The 24,099-nt window shown below is 41.2% G+C and overlaps 1 protein-coding gene across 6 annotated transcripts in view; it reads left to right on the top strand.

Annotated features, from left to right (window-relative positions):
• Positions 1 to 23,854, top strand: part of LMO3 (LIM domain only 3) — a 64,717-nt gene extending 40,863 nt beyond the window's left edge. For all 6 annotated transcript variants that reach the window (XM_075440382.1, XM_075440389.1, XM_075440360.1 and 3 more), the window contains 2 exons: positions 10,317 to 10,442; positions 19,494 to 23,854. In XM_075440382.1, the coding sequence (XP_075296497.1) occupies positions 10,317 to 10,442; positions 19,494 to 19,599 (232 nt within the window). In that variant the 3' untranslated portion in view covers positions 19,600 to 23,854. The remainder of the gene's footprint in view (positions 1 to 10,316; positions 10,443 to 19,493) is intronic.
• Positions 23,855 to 24,099: the final 245 nt, after the last annotated feature.

Genomic DNA, 24,099 nt, shown 5'->3' on the forward strand with positions numbered 1-24,099 from the left:
CTAATTTCTAAGCATTTTGCTTGTTGCAAACGTTAAAAAAAAAATCCTCTTGCTCACTGTGCAGCACTCATCTTGCAGTGGTCTTTAGAAATAAGAAATTCCAAATACAGGACAAGAAATTATTGTGTTATATAGTGGGGAAAACATGGCTCTTTTCCGTATGATTCTCTCCTGTGGAACTATTTTGCTGTTTTTATTTTGCACACATGCTTACACACATGCACATCTAGTTTAGCTCTGCAAGCAGTTTTCCAGAAAGTGGGCATCTGGTAGCCTGAGTACCATATATCTAAATGTTATTCTTGGGCAAATGCTTACGTCAGTGAGTAGCTGCTATAAATACATGTGTATTTTTCATAGTAGCTATCATTCAGGGCTCTTCAGGGACTTTTGCGCACCAAGCTTCCTGTTGTCCTTTCAACGCAAACTAAAAATGGGAAAACTGAGGTGCAAAGGGGGGATATTTGCGCAAGGTAGCGTGGGGATGAGGGATGGAGGCTTCTTTTCCCTGCTCTAAACATTGACTTACCTTCCCTAATGACTTTAATCACGAACCTCTTAACGTGATGAAAATGGCGGCGCCTGGGCATTCCCAGCAGCGCCTTGGATGGCGGCCGGGCACAGCACACCTCCGCAGCCCGACAGCGCCGGGCTGGCGCGAGGGGCCGGGGCTCCGCCGAGGTGCAGCCCTACACCTGCTCGGGGAACGGTGCCGGGCTGGGGCTCGCGATGCCGCGTTCCCGTCTGCTGGCTGTTACACGTGTGTGCTCCTTTACAGCTCGCGCCGTAGCTCTCGTTCTCTGGCAGAATCCCCAGGGTGATTCCCACGAGCGGTGAGGTTTCTGGGCTGGGGATCGCCACCTCGGAAAAAGCTGTTCCTCCCACACATTTGCTGTGTTCCTGGATACGTGTCTGCTAGCAAAACAGGACGTGGAAACACGAGGAGAACCTTGGGGCTGTACTTCCTACCTAAGCACATCTTTGCCTACAGCATCATGGCATGAAAGAGCCTGCTAATGATTCTTAAACGTTCATTACTGTAGATCTTCTCCCAGAATATGCTTCTCACCTTGAATGACCCATGTGTTGAATTTTAACTAAGGGAACCCATGATAGTAAGTCTGTCATGGTGCTGGCTTTTTTTCTCCTCTCCAACTCTTAAAAGTCTTTTACTACAGGACTGCTTAAGGCATTCTTCAATTAGCATGTGCTGTATTGTGGCTGGAACAGCTGTTTACCATTTAATAAAGCATGGCATAATTTATTTTCAGAGTCTAGCAACCGTCTTTGCTATTACACCAGAGGAGAAACACAGTAACTGCATTGTTCGCAGCGCTGATGAAAGAACTATAGACTTTATTATATGACCTCATAGAACTATTAACTTACCCCCCACTTCTATTTCAATATGTATTTACCTGACAGTCTGTGCATTGATTTCTTACCCAGAGGTTCTACATTCTCAGTCACCTCTGGGGCAAAATGAAAAATGCCTATGTTTTATGTCCCTCACATTAGGCAGCTAATTATATATTTGTACCTTAATTTCCTTCCCTTTCCCCATCTCCAGGGACCAACTCCATATGCGCCACTTAGACCTTTTCTCCTTCGTCACTGGAGAAACAATAGAGTTGTTGAGAAATGGTAGGAGCTTGGCCACTGGTCATCAGGGGGTTTCTGTTCATTTAGGTCCTCTCCTTCCTAGATCCATCCTTCTCTGTTTAGATCTTTGGGGGGGGGGGAGGAATGAATCTGACATGCACCTTAGGAGCATCTCAGCTGGGTTCTGCTTCCTCTGCAGCAATGTGGAGCTATATGCAGTTGTAGGGCTGGTGACAAACTCCCCACATCCATGTTGCAGGTGACACTGGTTCCCTCCTAGGAGGGACTGCAGGTCATCTGCAACACTTGACATGCTGCTGCGTGGCATTACCAGGAGGACAGAGGGCTGCTGCCTGGAGCATGGAGCAGCAGCCGTGTGGCAGGCGAGCATGACTCTTCCGTAGGCACCACAGTGAAGGTCATCCCTGAGGGTCCCGCGCTTCCAGCCCCTTCCCAGCAATCTTGTCGAGTTATCCCTGAACCGTCTTTGAGATCATTCCTTCAGGTAAGAAGAAGGGAGGGCAGGTGGCAAACGGAGCTCAGCAATGCTTTGTCGCAACCAAGAGGTGCAGGTACAGCCTTGACTGATACCCATCTTGTGCAGCACGTGGCACAAAGCCCTGAACTAGCTTCCAGATCTGGAAACCGTGTAGACACATCTAAGCGGCAACGCAAGCGGTTAGTTAGCTGGGACGTGCACCTAATTAGCCCCAGTGGAGTGCTACACAGACACAGTCACAGCACTTAGCCGACCCTGAACTGCACCACTGTGCTGCACCAGTTAGGCTTACCTCCAGGCTGGGAGCCAGCCTGGGATGTTGTGTCCTTATTCTTATTTGAGTTGGGGCATTAAATTTGGTTTTAAGTTGCTCGAGTTTGACAATGAAAATACGTCAGCTGAGTATCTGCAAATTTTCAGATTCAGCCTGTGCGTGTAGATGGATTTATATGCATGATTTAAAGTAAAGCATGTGTAGAAAGATGAAGTTTATATGGTTGCTTTGTAGAAATGGATGTAATATTGATGTTGACTTTACTGGTAGAAGTTTAAGGATGTCACGATGCATGAGTGGTAGTGCAAAGCAGAGCCCTGAGTGCATTGGGGGGTCATTTTTATCTTGAATTTATTTCCACAGTATCAGGCATAGATCATTGTGCACTGTGCACGATCATCCTTGCTTTTCATCTGAGTCATGAGAGTGGTCAAAGAAAATTTAAAATGAAACAAAATGGTAACTTGATTAAAAGCAGATAGTAAATTAGGCCAGAATACCCATTAAAATTGCATTTTAGCTTTAAACTGGAAGTTTGATGATCTGACTGCATGACTGAAGGCACAGGGTAGCAAACTGTGACTTAAACGATGTAGCTATATTTGCTCCTAAGATGAACAAGGATTTTTTTAAAGTTGTGTGATTTAGGCTTCAGAGTTAACTGTCCATGGACCAAACAACAAAATTCCCACCTCCCAGAGCTTTTTGAAACTATAGATTTAGAAAAGTGGTATTACATCAGTTGTGTCTGGCTGTGCTTCAGATTTTTGAAGTCAAAATTAAGGCTATTAATACTTACTTGAAATGAAAGCTTAGATTGTTTCACAGAACACAAATGACCTAATTAGGGGAGGATATAGAAGTAAATCTATATTTTGTTTTGAATGTCTGGTTTTGAGGTGTTTGAAAATGGAATTCATCCATGTTAACTTTACATAAAGAATTCTTTCATGCAGTCCGCAGCGAAAAAAAGGCTCAGTTTCATGAACCTCAGCAGGCGCGGGACAGGCTTTGGCAAATAGTTTGCTCTACACAGATGGAACAAACTGGAAGTCTGCGCTGAGGGGAATGGCTCAGCTACATTAAATTATGATTCACAGTGATAAGGGCAATAGATAAAACTCTGGTGCAAAAAGACAAAAAAAACCCCTGTGTTAACTCTTGGACTTCAGATGCCATACAGTTATTTTCTTCTATGATAGTTGTATACAGTGGAACGGTGTGAGAAACAGCAGCTTCACCTGAGAGAGGTTCGCACCTCCTGTCTCCAGCGTGTGGATCGTGCTGCAGACGCACAAGTGCTAAACGTCTCGCACAGCCCAGCCGAAGCCAGATGGGATTACTCGCGTGCCCAGGGTAGCTAAACACGAAGGCAGAACACACTCAGACAAGTAGCGCGTCGCTGTGTTGCGAGGCTGCAGCCGTGCTCTGCCGTCGCATTTCCATCTGCCTGCCATCCAGCTACCAACTCAGATTTGTAGTGGCAAAGGCTCTGGAGATGTACCTCAGCCAAGCGGAGCCGCGTTTCCAGGTGGCACACGCTGGGTATCCTCACACGCAGCCTGACGAAGATCAGCGTACTGCCAACGTCAAGTTGGTTCTTCAGTGTCTGAGCTGGCTTTTAAATGAAAACGAAGGGTACTGAGGTGAAAAGGTTTCTCGGCTCTAGTTTGGCAGAAGTAACCCTCTTTTGACAGCATTACCGAACAAGGCAAACACTGAATCAGCCCTTGATTTTAGTAGATGTTTAAGCACACTTCAGCAATTGTGCTTGAATGCCTTGCTTAACACGCTTGAACTGAGTGGACTCTTTTCTTCGTCTTTTCTTTTTCTTCATCTTTTTTTGCAGTATCTGAACTCAGGGCCAAGGTTTTAAGCTAATTTGGATAGGCATCTACACCATGTAATCTAACTGCTCCCCTGTAACGATGCTTGTGATGTTACATTTTCTGAAAGAATTCAGTGGCCAGCGAGCTGACCTCTCGTGGAAGTCTGGCCACCTCACCTGCAGCTGGGGAGTGCTGGACATCTAGCTCAAGGCTCTGTGCTTTGACCTGTTGAGCATCCTGGTTTGCAACTTAATAGCATTCCCCTCTTTTGACACCTCAGTTTTGCCAGAAAAAAAAGAGTTTTTAAAGAGAGGGACTTAGACAAGCACGTATAAGCAGCAACAAAGATACAGGAGAGAATCCAGAACCATTTCAAAAGGGGCCATTGGCTTCTACATTCGGTTTGTTACCCACATTTTTCCTTTCTTTCTAAGGATTCTCTGTTTTACTGGCCTCTGCTGATTACCAAACCAGAGTTAATTCAAGCTTGAAGACTTTGACTGGATCTTGTGAGTGCAGTCAAGAGGTCTGTGGATGAGCAGGGTGACTGGAACACTCTGCTCTCCTTTCTCCTGCACTTGCTTGCTTTGACTTTCATAGGTAAAGTGGGTCAGCTTCTCTTCTCCCCTTGGCTGGAAGCGTGTTTCATTTTCATTGAGCATTTAGAAAGCCGTTCCAGGGAACAGAGGATGGGTGGGAGTGAAATAAGTTTTCCAGGCATTCATAAAAATGCATGTGGGACAAATTTACCCGCTTCCTTTTCTCTACGATTTGACAGGGAGGATTTTCGAAAATATCTTGTGGGAAGTAAGAGAATATAGACTATTTAAAGCCAGTAGTACTTGTGTCCCTAAGTCACTTAGAATCATCTAAGAAATCTCCACCTAATAATCTAAATAATACTCAGCATAAAAGAATTACATGTTCTCTAAAACTATGCTTTTCAATGTGCCTTGTAATCTAGATCCTTAGATAATTTTTTTTCTCTCTCATTAGCTTTTAGATTCTTTTATGTGGTTTTATGCTTCTCCAAATAGCATCTTATGCTGTCTGAAATATTTGCTAAGGGCCAAATTCTGCCTTTCGGTGTATGCAGCTTGAATTGAAATCCTGAATAATACACAAACCTACTAGGAACAAAAAAGCTGATTGTCTATTTCAGTAAATGTCTGATTACATTTAAAACAGTGTGTGTGTATTATTTTGATCCCTCATGCACTGTGAAGAACAGAGATTTGAATGTAGCGTTTCAGTTTTTTATAGAAACAGTCTCTAGCAGGGATATTACAATGTGAAGATTAGGTCTCACCTCCTTGTAACGAATAAATTGAGACCAAAATTAACTGAGTTTCCAGGGTCACCCACTCAGTTAGTGGCAAAGGCAGGTTTAGAACTCGGCTCCCATATATATTTTTTCCCTAATGAACCTAGTTAACCCAGTAGTGAGAATGAGGATAAAAATAATTTGAAACCATGTGAAACTATCTGTAATTACTGCGCCACAGGAGAAATTCCATTTAATGTCTGCTTTGTCATTCCTGAATCTCAAGATGTTTTTTCTCCTTTGTTTTCCATTGTGCAAACAGACAATTTGAACTCCTACTGGAAACCCAGACATCTTAACCAAATCGTGCAACATTTTAATATAAAATTAAAGTAAGCTAAAGAGTGATGATGGTGGCAAATCAGTGGATCTTGCAGAGGACAGTTGTCAAACAAGAACAGCAAAAAGGAGGGAGCTTGTGGGAGCATCTCTAACCAACAACATGAGATCCTACATCTTGGGAAAGTCCCACGTAATTTGACAGGGAATTCTGGCCCAAATCAGTTTCTTCTTTGTGCGTCTGCGGTTCTGCCTAACGGTGTAGTTGTGTGATGGGACATTTCTAAGCTAATGATAAGAACCGGGTGCTCCCCCCCCCCCCCCCCGTTACTTGGGGCCTCACCCACAACCTGTAGGAGTGGATGGGAACTGGTGTTAAATTGGGACCCTCTCAAGAGCATGTGCCTCATATTACAGTGTAGTTCAGTCAGCGTCTTGGCACTTTTGCGTATCTGTCCATTCTTCCCTTCCTCTCTTTTTCTTCTCTTTCCCCTCCCAACTTTTTCCCTTTTCTCATCTCTCAGCACTTAACCTTCAGGTTTCTGTTTAGTAAACCTACCAAAGTAGAATCAATAGCCTGGTGCTTAATCATGCTTTTTGCTGCTCAAAATGTCAGGTTTGGGTTTGTTTGTAGAAGGGCTTCTGCATGTCTTTTATTTTTTTAACTCCATGCAGGATGTTCTGTAGCGGTCAAATCCGTGAAGGATGAAAGCTTTTCCTGTGGCTGCTTGTTCTAATCTCTGTTGTTGTATGTATGGTATAAATACAAAATTTCATATGTTAGTTCAGAACAGCAAGAGAAGAGATCCATCCTGTTACTTTTAAATTTTCCCATCCTTTCTTGCTACATGAAATCAGTAAGGTGCACTTTTCTAACCTGCTGAGGTAACTAGGGCATAATCTTAACTACCTGTAAGTAGATGCGAAAGGAGTGAGTTTAAGCATTCTCTTACCGCAGAGAAAATCGTAAAAAAAGCGCAGAATGGTACCAGGCAGTTGTGGGTACTATGTAGAAACGAAATCTTTGCTGCTTTTTTGGTCAAATACACAAAGCAAGAGACCGTAGCTCAGTGCGTCAGCTCCAGCTAAGAGCCTGCCAAGAAACTATTTCTTCTCTCCTGTAGTAAAATTCGTATGTTTTAGAAACTTGTTTGTGTAACAGGTTTGAAGAGGGGGAGGGAAATACAACGGCATATGGAGAGTCGAGTGCACATACACCTGTGCAAACGAGTACATGAAGGTGGTTCCTGACTGATCCCTTGATCCTTGGACAAAACTGGAGAGAAAGTCTAACAAATGCATCGTTTTGCAGTAAATTAGATCAGATTTCCGCATCTCCGCACTCAGTCTGTGAGCTGACAGTTCAGTAAAATGTTCCCTTGTAAGGTTCGCCCTCTTAGGAAAAGGGGCAATAATTCATCATTAGAATTTCAGAGTCCAGGTGTAGATGAAAACTGATGGAGCCTCCAGCGAGGCAGGGAAAGTGCACAGAAGAAGAAAATTTTATCTGAAGCCTAATTCCCTGGTTACAGCAGAGAATAATTAAGATAATATTGCTTCAAGAGTTCTTTAATGATTAAAAATCACATATGCAGAATCCATAAATTGGAGGGCAACAAATTGGAAGGAGACGGCGTCGGAGCTCTGTTTTGTGCACGTTGTAGCAGGAAGCACACCGGTGGCACGACAGCAGCCGGGGCAGCCACAGGAGACCAGGCCCATTCCAAGGACTTTGTTTAGATGCAACAAATCATTTGTCTGTTATTAACCCAGAGCTTGTAATTATGCAGATTGCCATAGATTTTCCTGGGCCTGGAAGTGAGATTGAGGGTTGTTCACACTATAGCAGGCAGCTCAGGGCTGGCCATGCATTACTGAACTTGCCACATTTATCATGTTGACTGATGGCAGCAGAAGCAGGTCTCAGGTCCCAGTGGTTAATGTAGTGGGTAATTAACTGTCATTTGCCTAGTAATAGGCTGATGATCAATGGTTTGTGTGGAAACAAATTCTAATCAGGTAGCTGATAAATGCTCAGGGAGCGAGAGCAATTGAAATTGGGGGAAACTATGTCCAGAATTTCAAAATGGCATTGTGGGGTTTTTATTATTATTATTAATGGGAGAAAACCATGTTCTTCATATAAACAGCTTTATCCAAAATTAAGAATAGCTAATATAAATCTCACATGTTTGTTTGTATGTGGTGGGGAAGAACTAACAGCGAGGAAGGCCTCCTTCCCTTTACGTAATTGAAAATTTTTAATATATCTCGTGCTTAGCTGAAGCGGCTTCTGTGGGGGTCTCTTACTTCAAGACGGTGGAAATCTGCACACGGGGGACTCTGGTGCAGTAAATCTCCACCCTTCGCGGCGCCGAATGACAACCCCAAATTGTTTCGCTGCTCTGCGACAGGCAAACTGCGATTCCAGCCGTAATGGGGTTCCCCTTTCTCCCGCGCGCAGACGCAGCCCTGCGGAGGGGACGTGGCTGAGGAGGGGGATGCAGCCCGCCCCTAGCACCCTCTCCAGCGAGGAGCCCGAGCTGTGTGCCTCAAGCATGGAGTTGTTGCACCAAAGCTACCTCAGCATCGAGGTGCTGTCGGGTCCCTCCACGCTGAGCTTGAAGGCGGTGGGACCGTTCTCATGTTCGTGCTTAAATGTCGTTGTTGTAGAGCCTTAGATTCTGACTTTCCTTTTTCTGTAACCATATAGAATAACAGTACTGTGTGCCCACCGTCCTCACTCAGTACCTATTGCAGCCTGATCTGCTTTCCTCGTAAAAATAAACTACCACCACCTTCTACACAGATGTGAAGAAGACCAGAGCCAGGTCTTTGGTTGGCGGGTTTAGTCTTTTCTGGTGCCAAGCCAGCCAGCCGCTGTGGAAGGCAACAAAGTCTTGTGTCCTTCGAGAGGAGGAATGAAAGTCTGAGGGAGATGTAGCTAACCTCGGCAAAACCCGTGCGTGAGGGAGCTAGAACTGGAATAGAAGGTTTTACAGAAGGAATATTTATAATTTGTTTAAATAATCTATCATTTTAGTAATCAGACTTCAGAGAACTGGAGGTTGACTGGAGTCATTCTAACAAGAGCTGGTGAGGATGGCCTTGTCCCAGCGCTCCTCCCAGCGAGCATGGTAACCAGCATCTCAGGAGAAAAAAGGCTGCAACTTTAAAAATAAACAGGCGCGTATTATGTAGACATCACACCTTAAGCAGAAGCAGAAAGTGAAAGAATTTGGAATTAAGTAGGCTGTTTGGCAACCCATGGAATTCAGGAGAATGGAGGGATGTGATTAAAAAACTGCTCATTTTTATGTTACCAAACTGACTTTTCTACAGAGCACCTTTGAATTCATTAGTTTAGAACTGCTTTTAATTTGGTCTTTCCCTTGAGAGCCATTATATTTTTCTGCTGTCAGCCTGATGTTGAGGAAAAAAAGAAAACTGGCAGATGTGGCGTTTTCATCTAGTGTGCTTCATAGTTAAAAACAGCATTAACTGCTATGCACAAGCAGAGCATTACTTTTAATAATCCATCACAACTATTAAGTAGTTTAAATAAACTTAGTTTCAAAGATTGCTGCCATGTAGAGCTAACATATTTTTTCTTGTTCATTATAAGCCTTCTGTGTTACAAAAGGATGCATATGTGTAATTTTTTTTTTTAATACACCCACTTGAAAAGTATTGAAAAAATCTTTAACAAAGAGAATTTTAAAAAAATTTATATAGATGTCTGGCAAAAACAGCATTTCATATTGTTCTTACAGTATTTTATACTTCTACTCCTGATGTGACTATATATAGTTTACAGCCTCATTTACTTTAATGTGCTACCTGAATAACATAATCATAGCAATAACTATGGTATAGGGTTGTAAGGTGCATGAACCGCTAATGCTTTCTGACGATTTAAATGACTTGTTCATAAAATGTTCTTTTAATAATAGTGGTAAAGCTTTTAGCACTAGATGTCAAAAATGCGAAGAATATTGGCTTTTTCAAGTGTTATTTCTTTTCTAGCTAAAGTGTGTTTTAATAATAAATAGCACCAAAAGCCAAGGTTATGTGGCTCTCGTCTGTGCGGCAGGATCCAAGCAGAAGACTCTTCCCGCGTATGCAAACAGCTTGACCTCTGTCTGTACAGCTATGTAACATCCCTAATGTGTTTACTGTTTCTTTGTTTAGTTTAACTAGATGTTTCTTTTCTCAAGAAAGGTCAGTATAACCTGCAGAAAAGAATAACATCACAATAGGTGTAATATTAGTCTGTCACTCCTTCATAAAACTCTCTCCGGCAAAAAGGACTGTGCCTTTGTATTGTAAATTGGGCAGACTTGTACCACCACAGACCAGCCTTTCCAAAGAGGTGTGCTGGAAGTCAATCAAAGGCCAGGCAACTGCTGAGGTTAAAAAGAAAAAAAAAAAATAAAAATAAAAAAAAGAAAGTGTGATTTTCTTTTCAGTTAAGCATCTTCAGGAGTATATTTCTTTCTGTATCTCCAGGTTATTTGGCGTTACAGGAAACTGTGCTGCCTGCAGTAAGCTCATACCTGCTTTTGAGATGGTGATGAGAGCTAAGGACAATGTTTATCACCTGGACTGTTTTGCATGTCAACTTTGCAATCAGAGGTAAGAAAATTTCTTGGGTCTATTCCACAATCTAAGTGCTAGTTCGGCACCGGTGCAGGCATACATTCAAGTGAAGAGGAAACTTCTACCAGTAGGGGAGACCAAGATAGAGAGTAAGACCTGGATACTTTCCCTGGAACCGATACAGAACATCTTTCATGACCTTGGCCAGAAAACTTTTTGTGTCTCAAATCCTGCATCAATAAACAAGAATAATGTTACTTCTTCTCCTTCAAAAGGCTGTCTGTCAAGTTTAATTAATTAATATTTATAAAGGACTTTGAGATCCCTTTCTGCAGAAGAGCATAGCAGTACCATTTTTCATTATTACATTAATTTCACTTGAATTCTTCATTTTTATCACAGGTATTTCTTTTAAAGTACATGTTGTTTCATCCCGTTGCCAGAACTGTAATCATTTAAATTTAAAAGATCTTGTACCCATCATTTTCTCTGTAGCAGCATTGGACTTCCTATGCCGTATTTTTATTTTCACATCCTAACTGTAGGTTATAGAAATCCCAAGGATCCAAACCTGGCACTTTGTTCTGAAGCATCACCTGTATGGTACAGTTGCAGAATGAACGTCAAAAATGCTAAAACTGCAACAACTGAATTTTTCAGTTTCAGCCAACAGAGCCGAACTTGCAGCAGCTATATTCAGAGGGGTGGCCAAATCTTGTCAGAGATTTCACCGGGCGCTCCATTTCTGACTCCACGAGAGTTGCCAGCGGCTTTGCCAGTGACTTCTATGAGGTCTAGGAAATGAGAGAACCAATTATGTCTGCTCCTTAATGTACCTATTATGTTTCTTCAGTTATTACATGATCCTATTTAGAGTTTCATAGCATTCGTTCTTTTTTCATTTTTGGGTAGGAAGAAACACGAGATGTACATTTCTAGGGAAGTAACAAAAAAATAGGAAGATAATAGTCTAACACACCAAAGTTCGATACCGCTCTAAATAAGCTTTGCTAACTCACCTTGTCCTACAGCGTATTATTTTGTAACGCTGCAGTCATTTAAAAATCAAACATCCCTAAAGAACCATAAAATGTACAGCTGCTAATAAGTGTAGCACACTACAATTATGCTCTTTAAAAAAAGCCAAATTGACCTTTTTCATCATGTTGCATGGGAAATTAAAATACCAGGCAAGTAATAACCACTGCTTAAACTATATAATAATGCAAAGTAATTATAGGTTCTAATGCTACTTAAAGTCCTATATCAATTTTGTCTTGCCACAGAACTAAGAGGTTGTATTCTGAGTAAGGCAGGCAGAGCCTTCAGTAGTACCCACTTAAGTGAGACACACGCACACTCCTATGTTTCGTTTCTTAAACCCTTCACATCCCTGTTTTTTCTACCCACGGTTCTAGTATCATTATTAAAGTGCCTAATATATTTCTGTTGTTCGCTTCATTTATTACATGCCATAATGGGGCTGCATATCTTTAGTGTTGGTTATGCACAATTAGCACTTAGTTATTGTCTTGTCACTTCAGCCCATACAAGACAAACTTCTTTAATGTAAGAAGTCAGCTAATCTTCATCAGTCAAGCAAAGCAGACAATGTTTGTTACCCTGAGTGTAAAAGATTTTCATCATAGTTAGCACTCTTGAATCTGAGGAAGGGAACTTTCTTTTTCTCACCCCCCAAAAGCGAAGCTGTTGTGATTATTCTTAATATTCCTCTTTTACCATGACAAGTGTGAACTAATGCACAATTTCACTTTGCGGTAATACACCTCGTACCGTGCCCTAGGGCCACTGATCCTCTTGGAAAAGTGCTTTTAGGTGCTTCTGAAACAGAGCTTTCCTAGGATATTTAATAATTCTTAGCCTTGTCATTCCTGAGCCTTCAGTCTAGACTTTTATTTGATTTTTATTTTGCATGTAGTATGGGCTAAGGGTTGCTGAAATAGCCTTACAGGAGTCTTAGGCTGGGAACAAAAGAATTGATTTACCTGAAATACAATCTAGTTCACCTAGTCAAAACAGGGAGCAGGTCCAGAATTTCAAAGAATTTCAGAAATTCTCAAAAGTGGCCCTAATCCTGATCGTATTGCAGTCGGTGTCAAGGAGCATCAGAAAAGAGACAGTCTATAGGGTACTTTTCTTCCTCACAATTTGGGGCTAGTGGCACTTCAAATAATTAATTTTGTTGTTTTTTATAATGCTCCAGCTCAGCTCTTCTGTGTGTCCTATGACAAGGCATCCCACTGACTACATCCTCTCATTACTAAATGGCTATAAATCTTTTGTTTTCATTACTTGTATAACAATAAAAAATGGAAACGCTAGACGTCGGGCACATCACCTGTTTTTGAGGTTTTTTGTATCTGCTATGAAACCTCTTTTTCTTTTCTTTTAAACTGACTATAAACTTGTCAATCACCATGCCATTAATACTTTCTGCTGACCTTCTCAGGATCCTTCTTTCTTCTTCTAGTTAAGCTAATCAAAACCAAACAGCAGATTCCAAGTGCGGATAAGTTTAGAAGACAGCAGTTTAATTTTCTTTCTTTATTCCATGCCGCCCCTTGTAGGCGCAATAATGTTCTTGAGCTTTTTTGGATCTATTCTTCCCTTTCACTCCAGCCGCTATCCCTAATGCGGAATTTATTTATTGAAGAGAATACTTTTATTTATAAACACATCAGCGATATCCAAAAATCACCAACGGAGGTAACAAGGCTTACCAGCTAGTGCAAGACCTGTATGTTTGACCTTATTCCCCACCTTCACATTCTCTTCCTCGATTAAATTTTAAATCCTTTGGGTCATTCTTTGTACCAATAAAAGTACAACATATCTGGAGTACTACCACAGAGTATATAGCGCCCTTTGTTTGGTTCCATTTTTCAGACTTGCCATTATCATCTACCTTTTAGGATTTTTCCTAACAGAATATATGCAGTGGCCATGGGTAGACTAAATTGTTTCTTCAGTTTGCATTCCTTTGCCAACACTGAATTTCTTCTGACGATCTGTGCCTGGTTGCTCCTTCCACTCCCTTCTGACTTCCAAACTAGCTAATAATTATACTCACACCGATCCTTGGGGAAGCCCATTTAAGCTATTGCATGACCCTCATATTTCTACCCTTTCAATAGCTGATCCTGGCTCAATGAGAGAGAGGCCTGCCTGGTTTTGCCTAACACTTTTTGTGAAAGATTCGGTGATTTTTCTTCTTTTTATGTACGACTTCACTGTTTGCTTTATTATTTTTGAGTATCTACAACTCACCATCCAGCTCAAGTCGCAGTGTGGATGGTAGTTAGACCCCCTTGATTTCAGGGGACATTTGTTTGAGCCATAAACTCCATCTCTGAACTAACTGGCCCGTCGCCTTTTGTTGGCCTCCTGAAGGCTACATTTTCAGAGTGAGAAGAAAAACACATTGTCTCACACACTGTGTTCTAGGAAGACAGACTGTAGACAGGCCTGTAGACATAGACAAGACTGAAAGACATCTCCAGAGCCACAGAGCCTAGTCGCCTGGTGTCAAATACGCACTGTCTCGTATTTTCCCTTTCATAAAGCTATTGAGCTCTAGGATCTAATTGCTCCATCCAGCCAGTTTTGACATATTTTCCCCATTTTTTCATGATATTGATGCTTAAAGTTGGAGGGATTTTGTGAATATTAAGCTCTGCTCCTAGCCTAAAGGTTTTAGCATCCCCTTATCTTTCATGTCTCTGTCTGGCTTAGTCCTAATTTGAAGTTTTTCCATCTCCTAAATATCTGCAGAGTTTAGTGACAGTCATCTTAAGGGTGTGAGCGCTCCCCTTTCTTCTCTATAAACATATTAAGCTTCTCCTCAGAAGCACTTCGCCTCACATTGGCAGTAGCCTCAATATAGTTAATTTCTGCAGAAAAAGGAAAAAAAATGGAAACCACTGGAAAAACAAACTTGTAAACAGACACTGCCTTTCACACTTTGTCAGGTTGCATATGTGTGACTAGCAAAATGGAGTGGAAAATCTTGCGAGTGGGCTCAGCTGTATCTTTGCTTGACACTTCTGACTACAGCGATGATCTCAGTCTGCCTTCGGCTTTCCCACTTTCCGGAGTTTCCATGTCCTTCCTTTCACTCTCTGTCGGCTGCTTTAGCAGCTCATTCCGTACTTCTGCGGTACTTTGCCATCTGAAGTCAGCTCAGGGAATGGTTTAAAACCCCCATCTGCTATCAGTGAGGGGTGTTTAAATCGGCTGTTCTATCCTTCTATCCGAAACAGCCTGTATTTTATTTTTATGGGAACTGGACTGAAAATGGTTACATACTCATTCAAATCGCTGTCCTGATGGAGCTGTAAGCACTTACCCCCAGTATAAACTGTAAAATGCCCACACAATGCTGCCTTTGTTCTCCATGAAGCAGGGGGGAGGGAATGCAATGCCAGGGACATCCTTATTTCAAACACTAACATTAGATTTTTGCATGAGTGGTCATTTTATGATTTCTGAAGACCTGAATAACTGTTCATTTTCTTTGAGTGTCTCTAAATTTAGAATAAAAATTAACACATTTTCCATGTCTTCTTTTAAAAAAATAGTAATCGAAAAGCACACCAAGTTGAGGTTTGTGGTTGCAAGTTGAACTAGGATTCTGTGTGCGTACATACTACATCGTACTGGCAAAAATGTACAAACCCAGGCACAGCTCCCACTTTCCAGCCTTCGACAATAAATGGACATTTTGACAGAACCCTAGAATTAGTAAACCATAGGTATGAACTGAAGAAGTGTGGTGTGAAAGAGTGGCTTTGTTCTCTTAGTGATGCATATAGATTGACATTAATTTGAGTTATCCTGGAAACTCAAAGGAGCTTTTAAAAAAAGAGGAAAGGAGGAAAAAGCAGAGGACAAGTTACATCACTGAGTGCACACAGCAGAGGAGAAGGGTGTGAGTGGGGTAAGTCTGAGCTTTCTTTATCCTAGAGGAAATCAATTAAATGCTACCAGATTTGGTTTCTTTCTACAACAACAAAGATCTGACATTACCAGAGGAGGCACTTCACACACAGCCATCTTTGTGCACAGCAGTATTTCTCTTGCTTTCTCAAGAAGTTTTTGATACCTTAACACGTCCTGTGCATCAGAAAAATGGCAGACAGCAGTGAGATCTCCTTAAATATCTGTTCTGAGCAATGAAATAGCTGTTTCTCAAAATGGAAGTTTTATACTTCTTGTGATTAGTCTAGGCACACCTTCCCCTTCCAAACAAGGTGATAACAGAGGTCATTTTGTAATATAAATGGCCTTCCTTTTGCCATTGTAAAATATAACAGGAGTTCTAGGATGCAGGTTAATTATAATGGTCATTCTACTAATGTCACAGTCGTGTCAAAAGTAGTATTATCAATTTATGGTGGTAAGTCCAATCTGGCATGTTAATGCAGCCTATTGATATTTTTTCCTGTTCATCTTGCACGCCTATTAAAAATATTGGATGAGGGTTTTAAGGTAGGCTGAAGGCTACCATCTGCCTGCTAGAAGAGTAACAGTCTTGCCTCGTTATATACTCCTAACCCAGTGGCATCTTAATATGCTCCTTGACTTCACTTGATATACATGCCCAAATTGTGCCCTGATTTACATCCCATGCCGATTCCATAAAAAACCCCAACACTTGCCAGAGGTGGAAGGCTAGGCTTGAATTTACCCTTCCATTTTAAAGCTGAGCCATGTTTAAAGCCTGGACTGTGCAAAGCCAGTCTGAAGTAGTTGCAAGATTTAGCTCTTTAACTTCAGAAGAGGCTAAATCTGTTCTTGAGAGTCAAAGGCGGCTGAAAGTGTGGCTGGACAGATTTTGTCGTACTTCCTCTGTCTGCTTGCCTTGTCTCATTGTACTTGGAGCTAGCATGCCACGTTTATATGTTTTTCACCTGGTGCTTACCTCTTTTTCACCTAATGAGTGCAAAACCCACACATGTAATACCCAGAGACAGACACAAGCCTCACCATCAGCCTTTGCCAATGCGTTTGGGTCACTGAACTTGCACAATGTGCAAACGGTTGCAGAATTTGGACCAGAAGAATCGTAAGTAACAGGTTTCCCCCGAAGGCACAGAGGATCACCCCCAGGCATGCAAACGCAGCCCCAGATGAACCCAGAGGGTATCTTTCTATGCAGACAGACCCCCACCCAACAAGTTATCACAGAACCAAGCGTGTCTAGACAGGCCACTGGCAGCCTCTGCACAAGACAGCTGTACACTTGGAAGGTAAATGATTTGTGGAACTGTGTATGTTTAAAGCCACTCATGCATAAAGCTGTCAAATGCCATGTAGACATAGGTAGAGCATTTCTGGCTCGATATATTAACATAGCAAAAGCAAAAGGCATTGACACTTCTTATTGGGAAAGGCATCCTGACTCCCTCATGTAGCTGGTGCAGTTTAACTCAAACCATGGCACTTCTCTGAGGGCTGAGAAACAAAATCCTTCAGCCAGGGTTTTGATGCAAGCAATATTGCAAGAAGTCACATGTGAAACCATTGCTGTGCAAGCGAATTGCACTTCAGCAGTGTGTTTTTCATTTACTAAATATTTTAAACAAATTAGTCCGCTAATCTGTGTATTACGCTGGAACACAAAGGAATACATTGCTGAAAAACATTCACAGTGCGGAGTCAGTGCTTTCTGGTGGGCAAACAGAGGTGGTTGTGTCTCCTACTGGTGCCCAACCCATGGGGAGAGCCACCCTGCTGTGCCATTACCCTCCGATGTGGTAGGCACTGCTGGCCAGACATCCCTCGCTCCGGCCCCATCAGGAGTCCTTGGGCTAACTGAAATGGAGCGACTGGTTTGTCACAATACCTAACTTCCTCTGCTTTAGTCCACATAAATCTGTATGTTCCTTTTAGAGCAACTAAGAAGAACTATTTTTAAAAATTTTCTTTTTTTAATGCGATTTTTCTGGGAAAACACTTCTATGTATTAGCACTAGTTAAGACACTTTTAGCTAATCTGGTGAGATGCGCAAAAGAATTTTTTTCAGCATTATTGTTGGTGGACAAAAATACGAACGATGGCAACTAGAGAAACCACCAAAGAACTTGTTTGGTTCAAGAATTCTGCATTTCGACACACCTACTCAAAATACTTTTCTGTTGTTAGTAGCCTAATACACCAGGATTGGGGTGGGAAGAATAGCAGGAACCTGTAAATTCTATAAAAGAGTCTTGACCATAAATAACGTAAAGATTTGGGGATCATTCCATAATCTCTGTTTTCAATCATCATCAGCAGCAGGCAGTAATCCTACAGAAAAAAAAAAAAGTCCACAAATAAACAAACCAATTTTCCTTTAAGAGCAGAGCTAATTCTTTTCAATCCACTTTTTTATTACACTATTTTCCCTCTATCTATTTAGCTAGCATAAGGATAAATTTCCAGAGCTACCCAGTTGGAAAATAAATGGGTTCACTGTTTGTCTAGCATTCCAATCTTCACAAATGTAAATCAGTCCAACTGCTACTCATTTAAACCTCCAACTTCACAAAACATTAAAGGACTGCTTTCAATACACAATATAATCTGTGACAATTCGCCAGGATTTCTGCTTGAACATCATTAGAAATTGACTATCGGATAAAGAGAGACCACTATCAGAGGTCAGGCGGGTCAACCTGTGTCATTTACGTAGTTTTACTGGGTCAACTACAGCAGGCACCACTATTTGAAGGTTAAATTGTTACAATTAAATACATATACAGCCATTCCCATAGCTACTCTGTTGTTAAATCTACCGTAAACAACACAAGCATTTATATCTGACCCTAATTGTGTCCAAGATGTCACCATTTGGAAATTATACAAAAAAGGACATTATAATCCGTTACACATTAAACAATACTTTATGTAGTGAGATCCATAATTAGCTGGTAGAAACTGGTTTAATTTATTCCCATCAGTGTTAAGGGGTTCATTTAGGTTACTTTCTCTCATTTTAATTGGAATAATGTGAGCAGTGCCTCCCAATATATTTTATAGCTGGAGAGTTCACTATAAACAAAGGCACGTAACCCTGCCAAGGCAGTCACTAGGGAAACTCTTTTTCTATGCATTGGCCCTATTCACTTGCTCCCTAAGTATCTTCGAGAAGATTGGCTTTGTCAGGGGGAAAGGGTTGAGGGGGGGAGTCGGTGAAGAGCCTTGTTATGTCCAAGCGTAGTGCTTGGCTGGGAAATCCTACTTTACTCAGAGTCTGAAGCCAGCCAGCCAGAAGTGTTAACGTTACCTGATTTTCCTACTCATCAGAGAAAATCAAATGAAATATCTCAGCACCGTTTTGTAGCAATCAGATCATTCTGATGCACGTAATAGTATAACAAGGTAGGTATGCTGATACCACAAGAGAGAGAGTAGTTAGCTGAGTAACTAAATTTATAATCAATTCCTACGGGGTGGGGGGTGGGGGAAGACTTCTCCGCTTACCTGCCTGCGTGTCTCTAGTTCACACCACAATATACGTGAAGTTGTGTGTGTGCTAGAAAAGATTCTCAGAACCACCGGGTTAAATCGACTCTAGCAAAATACCCAACTGGAGTAAACCAAGAAATTCTTACTGGTACGCCTGCACAAGACAAGTGTAATGTCTCTCAGATGAGCATCCCACCGCATGCGATCTCTTTGTTTTCCTCCTGATTTGTGTGGAAGCAGGACGTTTACTTTTCACTCCACTCAGCAGCCTGGCATGCTTGTTCTGGTTTATCGGTGTGCTAGTGACCTGATCCAAGGCTCCCACCGTCTTCAGTGGGCTTTGGGCAACGCCTTTGGCTGGGGAAGCAAAAGCGTTGGAGTGCACTAGGTTTTATTGAAAGCAGAGGATTAATTCTGATAGCAGAGCAATTCCTCTGCTGGGCTTTCACCTACGTGCACACGCGTCGGTGTGCGCTGCGACAGACGGCAGAGGTGCAAGCCGTGCGGTCGGTACAACAAAGTCGTGAACACTTGTTGTACAGTCCTTATGTGTAAGATCACGTCACATCATTCATCCTGAAACTACCTTTTTTTTCCCTTTATTATTGTAATTTCAGATTTTGCGTTGGAGACAAATTTTTCCTGAAGAACAACATGATTCTGTGCCAGACAGACTATGAGGAGGGTTTAATGAAAGAAGGTTATGCACCCCAGGTTCGCTGATCTGATGCCACATCGTTAAGAATACAAAGCACTATGTCCTTTTATCTTTTTTGCTCAACATGTATATAAGAAATGACACAGGAACCTACTGAATAGCATAGATATAGGGAGACAGAATGGTTGCGTGAAATAAAAGGCGGACTGCATCTGTATGTAGTGAAAATTGCTCCAGTTCAGAGTTGAATGTTAATTAAAAAGGTACTGTACATACAGCTGGATTCTTTTTGCTTGCTCTTGGGGTTTTTGATTTGTTTGGTTTTTATGTTTCTTTTTGTGTCATTTGGCATGAGATGTTTATTTTGGACTATTGTATATAATGTATTGTAATATTTGAAGCACAAATGTAATACAGTTTTATTGTGTTACCATTTGTGTTCCTGTTTGCTTCTTTGTATTGTTGCATTTAGTACAATCAGTGTCTAAACTTACTGTATATTTATGCTTTCTGTATCTACCAGCTATTTTAAATGAGCTGCATCTTTCTAGTAAAAAGAATTAAAGAGCAAATCCCAACCATTATGGTACACTTAGAGCTGAAGAATACTGTTTACATTAAAACTATTTAGAAAACTAGTAACTCTAGTAGCACCTGCTGCTAATGATGCTATGGTTAAGGGTCTATCAGCACTTCTGTTATAAGCCTCTATTTTTCAGGGGTTAAGCATCTGCTGTTTAATTGCATAGATTTTCCTCAAAGAGCACTTTTATTTTACTACGAAATTTTGAAAAACAAATCTGACCGGTTTGGGATATATTATAAAAGGTGCAAAAGTTAATGATTTTGGGTGCTGCTTTTGTGCCCCTTAGGCATTCAAAATGCCTGGATTTGATTTTTAATTTAGCTGGAAATTAAGCCCTAATGCAAACCAGTGCCTCTGGGTATCTTATATATATATATATATATAATTATATGTTATTTTTCTGAAATCACTTATTTTTTAGGGGGGAGGAAAGGGAGAGGACTTCTGTTTATATACATTTTTAAAATTTCTTAAAATTTGAGGGGTCTCTCTCTCTCTCTCTCTCTCTCTCTCTTTCCTTTTTTTCTTTTTTTTTTCAGTCAGGGCTTAACCCAAAAGTTTTCTGGGCTGTGTCCTCAACAAACCCTGGAAAAAAATGAAACTAGAAGGCACTGTAAACAGCCCCCTCTGAGGGTCTGTTTACATTAAGGAGATGACCTCGAGCTGACACTAGGAGAGTGACTGGTTTCTAATTACCCACCTCAGTGAATGCTGAAGGTAATTTAAGTGCTGATGTAGATGGGGCAAAACTCTGAAATACCAATACAGAAAGTGAGAGTTACCACACCGCCACACACAGGTACTTTGCTGTCCATTGTCCTATCCTACAGGGTTTTCCCATCAATACTGGCAATTAAAATCCTTTTGACAGAGGTGGAGTCACTGCTGACAGCTACCGTCGGCAATCAGTCCATTTTCCAGGAGAGGCGGACCTCTGTTTTTAAAGCCATGAAGCGATTGCATCAGCAGGGTGTCCCTAAGTGCTCGTGCCCCTGATGGAGCTTACAGGTGTTTGGCAAAGGAAAGCAGGATGAATGTTTAAAAAGTTGCAAAATGCATATTTAATTCTTTTCTCTTTGCCCCTGTAATCTAGCTCACCGGGAAAGCAGCCTACATTTAACAAAAATAACATAAAGAAAAAAAAGAAACAGAAAAAAAAAAAAAAAAAAAAGGATGAAAAGAAACCCACTATACTCTATGTTGCTATGAAGCTGAGCTCTTGTTTTTATTTCACCTAAGAACCACCACCTCTGCTGAGGCTGGGTGCCGTCCTTCCCTGCTCCTCCTGTCCCCTGGCGCAGTTTCAACGCGTTTTTACTGCAGCTGGGGAAAGACACTTTGTAATGCAGTGGGGTAATTCCTCTCGTGTATGGTTTGGAGTACACTGCACAGTGGCTTGGTTTAGCAATGGATATTTAGTTTTAATGACTATTTTTACAGCGTGGTTTTGTTTCTGGCTGTGAACCCTTTTACAAATAAGCATGGCTCACAAAACTGGACTTTGACTCATACAGGACCAGTAAGAGATGCAACGACTCCTCAGGCTGTTCTTGCTAATTAGAAGAAATAGCTCCACATAGTCTTTCAAATGAAATTTACCCCTTTTTTGTGGACTATTTTCCTTCCCAACCTTCAGTACAAGTTTCTCTTCCACTCCCTTCCACTGTCCCTTAATGGCTTTGGGATAATGAAGCAGTTGATGTCAGACATACTATTAGGCTCTTCCACATCTACTTCAAGTGCAATAAACAAGTTGTCCTTTCTACAGAGGTGAGGACGGCCAGGAAGGGAAGAATCATCTTACCTTATTTTGATTCCAGTGTCCGTTTTCTCCTCCAGCTTCTGTTGTGTCTTTCAGTTAGAAGCTAGAAAGGTCTCTCTTCTGCTTTCCACTAGCAGACTACAGACTGGATAGAAATCCCTGGTTCAGAAATAGGGCTGGGGAACAGGAAAGCAAGGACCTTGGTTCCGTCTTTGACTTGGCTTTAAGCCTGGGCAAGTCACTCAACTTCTCCGTGCCTCAGTTGCTCCTGTCTGCCGAATGGGGCTACTGCATTGCCTGCTTTTGTAAAGCATTTTTGGCTCTTCAGAAAACCAAGAGCTATGCATGCAAATGTTGCTAGTAGAATTAAGACATTCTGGGAGAAGCAGAGCATTTGTCTGTGCAGTAGCTAACTACAGATCTTACGTAGGAGAGCACCAAAACCAACTAAGCCTGTGGAAGACCTTACTGGGGATGGGGGCAGCTACACACGAAGAGTGTTCTAAATGCTAAAGCACTCTCTCATTGCCACAAAGTGCCACTGCTCAGCTCTTTCTGGGGTAAATGAAGAGAGCGGAATGGGAAAATAGCGGCTTATTGTTACACACCATGTTACTCATATGTGCGTGTGTGTGTTTTGTGACGTGCTCAAAATGGGGAAGAGGAGAGTGGTTCTGCTATGGAGAGAAAAATAGTCTTACCAGTCTATCAACCTTAATTGATGTAAAGATAAAGAAATGCTGATAGGCTTGTTTGAAGTGCTGCAATGGTATGGCATTGCTTTGAGGACTTTAAGCTCATATATCTTATTCACATACATATCTAAAATTTGTATGTAAAGGATACAGCATAAACTTAGATTTGAGGTAGGTCAAAGATCAATTACACATTTTCCTGTGTTTCAAACTTCCATCTTGCCTGGCTGTTAAAATAACAACTGGGAGTTGAGATATTTAATGGAAACTTTTGCAACTCCAATGAAGTATAATATCATAAGACAATATTGAAGAGACATTAACTGCCAGGACGCTTTATTGATCTTAGACCATTCCTTTGGGTTGCTTTTAGTTATCTACCTTAGGTTTCCCTCTCCATCACTCTGTGTGTCAACATGTTCTGTCTGCATACAAAATGTTCTCCTAGTGACCATTGCTCAGTGTATGCTCATTTGCCAGGCAGGAATGCTTCCACTTGCAGCTCCTTTCTTTAGGGTGTTTTATCTCTATCTGTATAAATCTCTAAGTTTAGCCAGACAAAAATAATAATAACAACAAAAAAATATTATTCTCACATTGTTGGTTTTTAAGCCACGTGGAAAAGTACAAATTACTCAACCTTAATTTTCAGCTGCAGAAAGCTTCTGTGCCTGTTATCTGCCACGACTGGTGATGAATCAAGACAGCCTGGATTCTGCAGAAGCAGTGACTAGGGCTAAAAGTTGATCTGTTTCATAATTGTATTTTTATCTTGCTTAGCATATTTTCTGGGTTTTTTTTTTTAAGCACACCTTCTTGCCTCTACCTACCCTCCCCAAATGCTCAAATTTATGCTCATGTAATGTAAATAAAGAACAATCATCCAGCAATCCCTCAAATGTTCCTAATTGCCTACATACAAAGTGACTTGAGGAAAACAGATTGAAAAGTGGTCAGTAAGAAGGGAGACTGTGGGGGAAAGAAACAAACAAACAGGGACTGTGACAAGGTTTTGCCTGTACAGATAAAGTACTTTAAAGGCTTTTTTGAACGTAATATACAGCAGCTTCTTATAATTTTCTCAGCAGTAGGTAGTTTACAGTCATCTGTACCTAGAACAAATCTTGTCAAAAATGAAGGTCTGTAGTGATTGCTGGGTATAATTTTATACATTTAGCTGATTCTTCTGAAAGCTTCCACTGTGCTGCTGTTGTCAGACTAAATTATCAATTTAGCCATTTGTTGTTTAATGAATAAAAAACTCCTATGGCATTGGAGATGTTGTGGTTTCAATAAAGCAAAAGCTTTAACAACTCAAACTACAGAAAGCAAAGTGTGTACTATATATAAGAACAGTGTTTTTATTCTTTTAAATACCACTTTAGATAAAAAAAGCCAATTACTTATTCACTTAATACATTTCTCCTACTTCAGTCCAATGATGCAGCCAAACCTGTTTACTGTTCACTTCAGTACCTTGCAAAAGGAAACCGAAATACAATATGTGCAAGGTAATAAGCCA

The sequence above is a fragment of the Opisthocomus hoazin genome, chromosome 1 (genome assembly GCF_030867145.1).
Source record: "Opisthocomus hoazin isolate bOpiHoa1 chromosome 1, bOpiHoa1.hap1, whole genome shotgun sequence".
NCBI lineage: Eukaryota > Metazoa > Chordata > Aves > Opisthocomiformes > Opisthocomidae > Opisthocomus > Opisthocomus hoazin.